At 35.0% G+C, this 11,623-nt stretch overlaps 1 protein-coding gene across 3 annotated transcripts; it reads right to left on the minus strand.

Annotated features, from left to right (window-relative positions):
* Positions 1-3,154: 3,154 nt before the first annotated feature.
* On the minus strand, positions 3,155-8,357 carry LOC308698912 (extracellular superoxide dismutase [Cu-Zn]-like). Of its 3 annotated transcripts, none has more exons than XM_081379384.1 (2): positions 8,164-8,357; positions 3,155-3,940 (listed from the first exon to the last, which is right to left on the minus strand). In XM_081379384.1, exon 2 carries the CDS (start codon positions 3,923-3,925, stop codon positions 3,272-3,274), a length of 654 nt encoding a protein of 217 aa, XP_081235510.1. In that variant the 5' UTR covers positions 3,926-3,940; positions 8,164-8,357; the 3' UTR covers positions 3,155-3,271. The 3 variants fall into 3 exon arrangements, with proteins under 3 accessions (XP_081235510.1, XP_081235511.1, XP_081235512.1); XM_081379385.1 differs by having other exon boundaries at positions 8,159-8,357; XM_081379386.1 differs by having other exon boundaries at positions 8,251-8,275.
* Between the last annotated feature and the right edge of the window lie 3,266 nt (positions 8,358-11,623).

Raw genomic sequence — 11,623 nt, forward strand, 5'->3', positions numbered from 1 at the left:
CTTTGCCTGCCGTTGACAGTTAACCAGTTTAAACATGCTTGCAGAAATATACATTTGATTATATTTTTGGAGAACAGTCAGAAGAAGAACCGTCGATGTACTTTTTTTTTTTTTTTTTTTTTTTTTGTGTGTGTTCAGATGTTCAGTAGCAGTCATGAGCGCGAGCACATGTGAAGAGTTTTTAACTCTTCTCTGTAAATACCTTTGAATGCAACACTGCAGATTCATTTTATTTCGAAATTTTCTAATAATCCAAATGTAGTTGTATAAGTTAATATTATACAAACCAGAGGACAGGCAATGATTTTCGAGCTATACAGATGGCAGAAATAATGCTTATGTCTCTCTTCTGTTTTTGTTGCAAAGATAGCTGATAATAATAGTCATTTAAATAAACAAAATCTAAATATATCATTTTATATATAGCCTACGACTTCAGAGGCAAAAGCCTCTAAGTACCATCTGAAATTTTCTTCTAAAAGAGCATTTTTATCAAGCTTGTATGTTTATGTTCACACTTAAATGGCAATGAAAAGTAGCCTACCTATTAATTGTCATTAAAGTGAAATTACTAACCTTAAATATACAAGCTTGATACAAATGATTGTTTTAGAAGAAAATTTCAGATGGCACTCAGAGGCTTTTGCATCATGAAGTCTTCATATATGTATATTGTTTTGGTTGTTGTTGTTGTGTTTCCTTGCCTTCCTACTATGTAAAGCAACCTTGGGTTTGAGAAAGGCGCTATATAAAATAAACTTTATATATATATATATATATATATATATATATATATATAGCATATATGTATAGCATATATATATATATATATATATATATATATATATATATATATATATATATATATATATATATATATATATATACAGAGAGGCCTATATGATCCGAAGTAACTAGTTACTCACTACTTGAGTAGTTTTTTCATTGGATACTTTTTTACTCTTACTCAAGTAACTATTAAGATTATTACTTTTACTTTTACTTTGAGTAAATATTTCTATAAGTACTTGTACTTTTACTTGAGTACAGTTTTTGGGTACTCTACCCACCTCTGAATATTTGTACAATTATTTTACAGTGTAGGCTACTAAGATCTTTTCTTTTTTTCAGCCTTTTTCTTGGTTGCTTTTATAAACAGACAACCATTTATTTAACAGTGCCTTTTATAGAAGAGAAGAGACTATACTATAATTAAAAATTACCATTAGGCTATGTAGAATATTTTTGTACTTCACTTTTATTTGTTCCCATGTTCTAGTGTGGTGACTCTGACATTACAATGAACAAAGTAGCCTAATTATGCAATTATTAAAATACCAATAAGGCTAATAAGTGATAAAAACATCTAACATGGCCACTTCTAACGGATTTAAATTGTCTGCTACTTTTTGCCAGGCCTCTCTCCTGGCTTTTGCAGACTTTGTGTTCCCTGGCGTTTTGATTAAACATTAAAATTCCGAATAAACTTCGACTATCTTGCTCTGCTGAGGAGAAAAACTGTGCGCGCTCTTTGGCCACGCTGAGCAGCCAATAGCAGCGTTGCTGATCAATGTTTCTACGATCGATACATATCCCCTTTTAAACCAGCGCATGAACGCGCAATTATCTCAGATAACTCAATCCAGCGATACTAATCATAAACAACAGGTGAGTTCGAAGAACCCAATTAGCCGGATCACGATTAGCACAATGATATCATCTTGGATGTGTCATTTGATCTCGGATGTAATAAGCAACGTACGAAGAATGAGCCCCAGGTGCTTTGGGTGTCGAAAAACAAAGAACCCATTTGAAACTAGGCTCTAGCCGTGAACCAGCACCAGCACTGCCTTGGTGGAAAAGGGTTAACAAGTCAGTTTATTTGGCGAATTAAACTTGTGAGGTAACGCAGCGCTGTTTCACTTGGTCTACACTATCACACTAAACTGCATTTGAGTGTGTTGAAAGTTATAATGTTATTCTATGCGTTTGTTTGTCTGTATGAGACTAGCAGAAAGCTAGATGAACATTAGAATAACATACTGATCATATTCTAACATTTCATCATGTTGAGCTATATGACATTGATTAGATTTATGTACATTTGCTCAACTGTCTAATAAAGTACATGCAAGACGTCTCTGTCAAGTCGAAGTTTGCGGCATCTCGAAAACACCACGCCGATATTGATCCTCGTTTTATTTCTCCTTTTGTCCCAAAGTCTGCTTGCCATGGTCCCTAATGTTCGAACGAAACAACTCCATGAGTGTGCCGCTAGACGTAACGCAATTGTCGCCATGGTTACTATGGCAGTACGAGCGGAAACCAGGGATAACGCAGATATTACGTCATTGACAGGCGACAACTGAACATGGACGAGCCATTATTAGGGGTTCAAGCACAAAGTGATCGTGAAACTGATCGTGCAGCCCAAACCGTAAATGCTGGAGTCTTGAAACTTGGCCAAATGGTAGTCCTCAATTTGGGGAGAACCTATCAAAGTATGACCCCGATTGGCCAATAGGTGGCGCTACAGCAAGCAAAAGTATGAAATTGCTCATAACTTTTAAAATTGGAATTTCTCTGAAATTAAAAATCTTTGGGAACTTTTGGGATACTGGAAGTACACGACTGCAGGAAATATCACACTTTGCGAGTAGTTTTTGGTTATTTTATTACAAAAATCTTGTATATTGTAGCTTTAAACACCTTACAAAAAAAACCCCAACACATTTAAAAAAATGTATATTTTTTTTTGCATTTTGATTCCCTGTTAACTGTAGTAACAAACTGTCAGAATGATATACCCATTTGTTGACATTTAGCGAGAAACCTTATAATTTTGAAAATAAAATCTTATGTCAGAGGTTAGGTCTACCTTCAACAATAAGGGTGTCCTCACTTGAGATGTAGCCACACCCTCCAGTGTCATATTGCATCAACCAAAACCATTGTATCATTTAAAGAAATAGTGTAACTTTAATTAAAGGCCATTGCCATGCTCTTAAAGGGTTAACCCATTGAGCACAGTAAATCAAACTAAACGGCCCACTTTGCCTGCATTCACCCTACATTTATTTTTGAGAGTGCAATTACTATTGGAAGCTATGGCCAAAAAGCCTCTGAAAAGACCAAGAAAAAAAACATGGGAATGTTCAGGTTATGAAATATACTTTAATGTAGGACACGTACAAAGAATACACAAGGAAAATCATGATTATCCTATTTGAATCTGCCCTTCCACCATATCCGATTCCCTCATCTTTGACTCTCAGTGCCTTCCTCCACAGGTTTTCTTGGGGGGCACTTCAGTCTTCTGCCACAGACTTGGAGTAGTAATACCAATCACACCGAGAGCGATTATCTGTCCAGCATTCCCACTGAGTTTACTCTCCTCATCTGAACCCATTCCCAGATCATCCTCCTTCTCATGAACCACCACTGCACGTCCCAGAATGGAATAAGGCCCAAAGAGCTTGGCGTCTGGAAGCGTCAGGAACTGCCTTATAACTCCTTTCTCGGAAGCAAAGTTGCCCAGGTCTCCGGGATGATGAGGGTGGTCAACGCCGTTTGGATTATAATGAGGACCAACAGTGATGCTGCCTTGACTGAGGTCTCCATACTGATGGATGTGCATGGCACGCTCTTGACGATCGATGGCAGGCAAACCACGGAGGTTGATTTTCACTTCTAAATCTCCATCGGGGAAGACCTGCTTGAAGAGGATTTGCCCAAAGATCTTTGGCTGGTTACGTGGCAAATTGGGGCTGGGAGTTACTTCACAAGTGGCATAGATTGTGTTGTCGAACTCCACGACTTCCGGCTGTGGAGCTTCAGGCAAACAAACTGGAGGTTTGTGGAACTCTCCTCCTTGTATATGCAGCACCAGCAATATCAGAGGGAATATTAGGATGATTTTCTCCATGTTGATCTTTAAAGCCTGCAATGAAGAGTGGATTCAGTGAAATCATGCCATTTGGTTTAACCCTTTGATGCGCAAGCTATGGAAACCCCTTCTAATGCACAACATGGGTCTAAAAAGACCCATAATCATTTCCTATGTTATTTCATGTATTGCTGGACTTTTTTTTTTTTTTTATCTTTTGAGATCAATTTATTTAAGCATTTAATATTCCATGATCTATAAATTCCATGATTTATAAATATTAAAAATGTATTGTTTTCAATTACCAAAAATTATTATTTTAATTTTTTCTAGGTTTTGTGTTACTCTATCAAATTTACTTAAAGCATGATAAAACAAAAGAATAAAGACAACGTTTTGTCAAATTAATCATTTTAGTAGTCATTTAGACTACACATTTAACACTTGAAATATTCATTTGCCACTTTCTCTAACATAGCAGTCACCAAAGGTGTAAAGTCCAGGTTCAGAAAGTAAAAGTCCTCCTCAGTATTTTGTTCCAATCACCTGAATTAGCCTAATTGCACCACCTAATTAGCAGATTTTCAGCCAGTAGGTAGAACTAATTAGTGAAATCAGCTGTTTGAGGTCATGGGTGGAATAAACATATGGCAGGACTTATGGCACTGACCCCTGGACTATACACCTCTGGCATTCACATATCACAGATAACTGATAACAATAAAATTGAACTGTGTAACTGTATTGAATTGTGGTGAATGTGATCAAATAAAAGTACAACAAACAAAATAAAATCACTGGTACAGCGGCATCTCAAATTGCCGTCTTAGTGCTCACAAATGACAAATGACACCTAAACTCTTAAAACATTGAATCATTTTAGCATATGAATGATTATGAACTGTTAGGCCTTCTACATGTAAATAAGCTTTAAAATACAATATTTTTTTTAGTGTAGCTAACATTAGCTAGCTAGAATATGTCACCAGCTAGCTAGCTAATAGTATTGGACATGTTTCTCCTTCTCACAAGTCATTTCTCAATAGGATTACAAGGTCAAGGTAACCATAGCCTAATATTCAAATATGTCCATCTTTTACAAAATATAAAATTTTCTGTGGTTAAAATAAAATAAGACTTGCATCAAATATACAAAAGCAGTCGTGTTGAGTTGTGAAATGTGTGGCAGGTGAATAGTATTCTGCAGTAAATGTTCCTACTTGCAAAAATGTGCAAATATCAAAGGTTTCTATATGGGTCATTTTTGACCCATGTATGTAAAATTGATGTAGAAATAAAATAAAAAAACTGTGTTTGTTTATAAAGTAAGAAAGGAAACATTAACATAAGGATTTGGGGAAATCAAAAACAAGATATTTAATGAATACCTGGAATGAGAAAAACAAAACAAAAAACATATCTTTTAAAGATTCAGCAAAGAAACACTCAGCCATCACTGAAATAACATAGGAAATGAATACGGGTCTTTTTAGACCCATGTATGTAAAAAAAAAAATGTAGAAATACAAAAACTGTGTTTGTTTATAAAGTAAGAAAGGAAACATAAACAATGATTTGTGGAAATCAAAAACAAGATATTTAATGAATACCTGGAATAACAAATGATAAAATACATATATTTTAAAGATTCAGCAAAGAAACACTCAGCCATCACTGAAATAACATAGGAAATGAATACGGGTCTTTTTGGACCCATGTTGCGCATTAGAAGGGTTGTGATACAAAAACGATTTTTATTCGAAAAGAAAGAAATGAAAAATTTAAATTAGGATTTTTAATGATCTAAAACAAGTTAATTGAGGAATACCTGGAATACTGAATGATGAAATTAATTTCTTGCAAAGATATAGAAAATGAAAACTCAGTCGGGTCTTTTTAGACCCATGTTGTGGATCAAAGGGTTAAGTATGTAATATCTTTGATAAAAGGTCAAAGTAGGGCTGGGCGATTTAAATCGCGATATTGTTATGCGCATCTCGTCAGTAAAGCCGGTTCCTTGATTAGTAGTAAATCACCATCACCTGCTTTCAGATGAAGCGGCATTTAGGGCTGAGGAGATAATTAAGTGATTAATTTAGTGATGATGATTGAGCATTATTGAAGACACCTCATGTTATCAAGCAGAATCACTGAAGAAGAACATCACAAATTGTAAGTTACCATTAAGGTGATGGGTGTTTGCTTTAGTTGGGCTCTAGACCATTATACGTTTACTTTAATATTTGCTGTTGTTCGTCTGCTGCTGTTATTGATTTATAACAGTTAACTGAACAAAGTAAAATGATATCTTAGTGTTGGTTATGTTCTGACATAATCATGCTGTGATCCGAAAAATGAAACATATTGAGATAGTTTGGTTTAACTTGTTAGCAGCAGTTTAGTGATTCTTCAGCCTATGATTATCAGTACTTTACTTATAATTCAAAATATTTAATAACCATTGTTCTGATAAAAAAGACATTCAGACATATCCATTTAAAACACATACATCAATAATCAGCCTGTGAATCTCAACAATGGTGACAATAATAAAGCATGTTGCAGTGGCTGCCACCAATCACAACTCATTAATGGCTCTCATCATGCATTGCGGTATGAATAAATTATGATCTGAATTGTCTATGTAATTTACTTTTCCTCATTGAATATTTTGCTCCTCACCATTGTTGAGATGCATAGACTGAATCTTGACATCTGTGTGTGCCTAAAATAATGATTTTTTTTTAAAACAACTTTAAAGAAATCCTTTATATTATATAAAAAATTCTGGGCATTTATTCAGATTCAGAGTTATGCTGTAAGCAACAACATAAATCGAAGTCAGAAAGAAGAATTTTAATGAGTTCAGTGATCAAGTTCAAATGATGATTGTCATAATATAACCAACACCATCAGATCACTTTTTAGTCTTTATTCAACTGGCAGTTTTAACTCAGATACAACAGCCAATCATAATCTAAAGTAAACAGAAAAGGGTCAGAGCCCAACTAAGCAAATACCCATCACAAAAATGGTAACTTACAATTAGCAATTTTCTCCTTCAGCGATTCTACTTGTTAACATCAGGTGTCTTCAATAATGTTCAATCATCACTAAATTAATCACTTAGTTATCTCATTAACTTAAACACTCTAGGTTTTAACACTGGAGGTTTTGCTGTGTACAAAGAGCCGTAGTTAACTGACAAGCTGAGCCATATCGCATTAAATATCGCTGGCGATACGTCCGCGATATTGATGTGATTTGGCTCAACTTGTCAGTTAACTACGGCTCTTTGTAGTAAATGCCGCTCCATCTGAAAGCAGGTGATGGTGATTTACTACTAATCAAGGAACCGGCTTTACTGATGAGATACGCATAACAATATCGCGAATTAAATCGCCCAGCCCTAGGTCAAAGCTTTGTTGCAGGGAGCTTTGAGAATGGAAGTTGCATTAGGTAAAATAGCACAAACAGATTAGTTTGCAACGGAAAACCATACAAGAACCCAAACAGCAAACAGATCCGGCCCACATCTGGGTGTACCAGATGTGGGCCGACACCATGTTGCTGTCTAGAAAACTCTATAATTTTTGAATTGCTATGTACCCTTGTGAAAATAAGATAAGAAATGTGCTTATTGGTATTGGATGTGTACCTGTAGTATCTTGAAAGTACAATAATAATAATAATAATAATAATAATAATAAATAAATAAAAAAACTGTAGGTCCACTTGCAGATAATAACACTGATGAATTACAAAAAGCCACTTAAGTGTACACACGTACACTTTCATAAGCGTCACACCTGCCAGCCAAAGTGCCTATGATACAACGTAATCACACTAAAATGAGTCCAGGCAAAGGTTTATGGAAATGGAAAAGGTCTAGGGAGAAGTGCCCTCTGGTGGCCATGATAGGGCTTCTCCATGATAGTGACATTAAGTACATGTACACTTAAAAAAAAAAGAAAAAGTAATGCCAAACTAAGAGTTTTACTTTAAAGTACATTATGTTTTAAAAAATATTTTTGTTGTGCTTTAAAGTACACTTAATTTGATCTGTTGTAGCCTACATGTTATTCAATATTAAATATAAAGTTAAGATTTTCTGATTCTGATATTTTTCACAAGGACAGGTAAAATAAAAGACAAGATCTATACTTTTGCTTAAACTAACTTTTTTTAGTTGTACTAAATCAAGTCAGTTGATGGAGAAAATGGAATGGAGAAGAAAAAAAAAACAAGCCTAAAACAGCAAAGGTGCACTACCGTACAGCTGAAAAGTTGTCCTCAATTCGTATGGAGCCTGAATATTGCAGTCACAAAAATACTACAACGCTTAATCCGTGTGCAGTCCTGACCTGGGGTTGAGAGAATGTTCCTTTTGGCTGCTCTTATAGGAACTCATGTTGAGCTACAAGTTAACCATGATAGTCTGTTAGTCACTAATTAGGTTCACCTGTGTTTCATTTAGCTCCATTTGTTTGCCTGTTTATATATAGCACTCAGTTTATTCAGTTCTTTGTCTTGCATTGCACAATGTGTTCTCCAGTGTTTTGTGTTTATTAAAAGAAGTACTGCTATAGATTCCTCTTCTCTTCATTTGGTGGCTCATTTGTGACTCATTCATTCATTCTTAGTTCTTCCTTTTTAAGAAACCCTTTCTACAGACTCTGATGTACCAAGCCTGACAAGCTTATATTACACATGCAATTGGTCTGTTATTTGCAGAGGTGGACAAAGTTAGGGCTGGGCGATTTAAATCGCGATATTGTTATGCGCATCTCGTCAGTAAAGCCGGTTCCTTGATTAGTAGTAAATCACCATCACCTGGAGAGGCATTTAGGGCTGATGAGATAATTAAGTGATTAATTTAGTGATGATTGAGCATTATTGAAGACACCTGATGTTAACAAGCAGAATCATTGAAGGAGAAAATCACAAATTGTAAGTTACCATTAAGCAGAGGTGGAAAGTCCAGGGGTCAGAAAGTAAAAGTCCTGCCATATATTTACTCCACCCATGAACTCACGCAGCAAAAACTCCCGTGTTAAATGAACTCTCCTGGGAGTTTATTTGGCTCCACACTCAAGATTGTTAAAGTTAATGAGATAATTTAGTGATTGATTGAGTGATGATTGAGCATTATTGAAGACACCTGATGTTAACAAGCAGAATCGCTAAAGGAAAAAATCTCTTTTTTCAAGTTGCCATTATGGTGATTAGCGTTGGCTTTAGTTGGGCTCTTGACACTTACACTGTTAACTTTAGATTTTATTTGGCTGATGTATCTGAGTTATAACTCTCAGATGAACATCAAGAAAAGCTAATCAGGTGGTGTTGGTTATGTTTTGACATAATCATCATTTGACCTGACTCACAATACTCATTTAGAGAGGTAGGTTTGCCTTGTTGATTACAGGAGTCTGTGATTCTACAGTATACTATTTGCAGCATTTTTTATATAATCAAAAAGATTTCTTAAAGTTGTTCTGATCAAAAGACTTTAAAAAAAAAGTATTGTATTTGGACACACAGACATCAATAATCAGCCTGTGATTCTCAACAATGGTGACAATAATAAAGCATGTTGCAGTGCATTCTGGGTGCCACCAATCAAAACTCATTAATGCCTCCCATCATGCATTGCGGTATGAATAAATTATGATCTGAATTGTCTTAGTAATTTCCTTTCCCTAATTGAATATTCTTTTTGTCACCATTGTTGAGATTCATACACTCATTCTTGATGTCTGTGTGTGCCTTAATGAAAGATTTTTTTATTTTATTTATATCAGAACAACTTTTAAGAAATCATTTGGATTAAATTGAAAAATCTGGATCTTATTCCGTGGAATCACTGTGATGCTGTAATGATCAATATACATTTAAGTCAGAGATTAGGCTCTAAATGAGTTCAGTGATTCAGATAAAACAATGATCATGTCAAATCATAACCAACACCACCTGTTCAGCTTTTCTCTTTGTTCATCTGAGAGTTATAACTCAAATACAACAGCCAAACAACATTTAATGTTAACAGTGTAAGTGTCAAGAGCCCAACTAAAGCCAACGCTAATCACCATAATGGCAACTTGAAAAAAGAGATTTTCTCCTTTGGTGATTCTGCTTGTTAACATCATGTGTCTTCAATAATGTTCAATCATCACTCAATCAATCACTAAATTATCTCATTAACTTTAACACTCTTGAGTGTGGAGCCAAATAAACTCCCAGGAGAGTTCATTTAACACGGGAGTTTTTGCTGTGTGAGTTCATGGGTGGAATAAATATATGGCAGGACTTTTACTTTCTGACCCCTGGACTTTCCACCTCTGCCATTAAGGTGATGGGTGTTTGCTTTAGTTGGTCTCTTGACCATTATATGTTTACTTCAATATTTACTGTTGTTTGTCTGCTGTTATTGATTTATAACATTTAAATGAGCAAAGTAAACTGTTATCTTATAGTGTTGGTTATGTTCTGACATAATCAAGCTGTGATCTGAAAAAGGAAACTTATCGAGTTAGTTTGGGTTAACTTGTTAGCAGCAGATTAGTGATTCTTCAGCCTATGATTATCAGAACTTTACTTCTAATTCAAAATATTTAATTAACATTATTCTGATCAAAACACATTCAGATAAATTTATTTAAAACACAGACATCAATAATCAGCTTGTGAATCTCAACAATGGTGACAATAATAAAGCATGTTGCAGTGGCTGCCACAAATCACAACTCAATAATGATTCCCATCATGCATTTCGGTATGAATAAAGTATGATCTGAATTGTCTATGTAATTTACTTTTCCTAATTGAATATTCTGCTCCTCACCATTGTTGAGATGCATAGACTGAATCTTGACATCTGTGTGTGTCTAAACGAATGTTTTTTTGTTTGTTTTTTTACAACTTTTAAGAAATCCTTTATCAAAACTTCTGGGCATTTATGCAGATTCACAGTTATGCTTTAACCAACAACATAAATCAAAGTCAGAAATCGCAGTCAGAAAGAAGGATTTTAATGAGTTCAGTGATCAAGTTCAAATGATGATTGTCATAATATAACCAACACCATCAGATCACTTTTTTTCCTTTGTTCAACTGGCAGTTATAACTCAGGTACCTCAAACAAACTAAATCTAAAGTTAATAATATAATGGTCAAGAGTCCAACTAAAGCAACCATTGATCGTCATTACGGTGGCTTACAATTTGTGATTTTCTCCTTCAGTGAATCTACTTGTTAACATCAGGTGTCTTCAATAATGTTCAATCATCACTAAATTAATCACTTAATTATCTCATTAACTTAAACACTCTTGAGTGTGGATTCGTACACTCCCAGGAGTGTTAATTTAACACTGGAGTTTTTGCTGTGTACAAAGAGCCGTAGTTAACTGACAAGCTGAGCCATATCACATGAATTATCGTTGGCGATATTAATGCGATATGGCTCAGCTTGTCAGTTAACTACGGTTCTTTGTAGTAAATGCCGCTCCATCTGAAAGCAGGTGATGGCGATTTACTACTAATCAAGAAACCGGCTTTACTGACGAGATGCACATAACAATATCGCGATTTAAATCGCCCAGCCCTAGACAAAGTACACAACTTCCTTACTTGAGTGAAAGTATAGATACTACTGGTCAAATAATACTCTGCTACAAGTAAAAGACCTATTTTTACTTAAGTAAAAGTACAGAAGTACTCGTTTTTAAAAATACTTAAG

The sequence above is a fragment of the Scardinius erythrophthalmus genome, assembly GCF_964197995.2.
Source record: "Scardinius erythrophthalmus genome assembly, chromosome: 1".
NCBI classification, from domain to species: Eukaryota; Metazoa; Chordata; class Actinopteri; order Cypriniformes; family Leuciscidae; genus Scardinius; species Scardinius erythrophthalmus.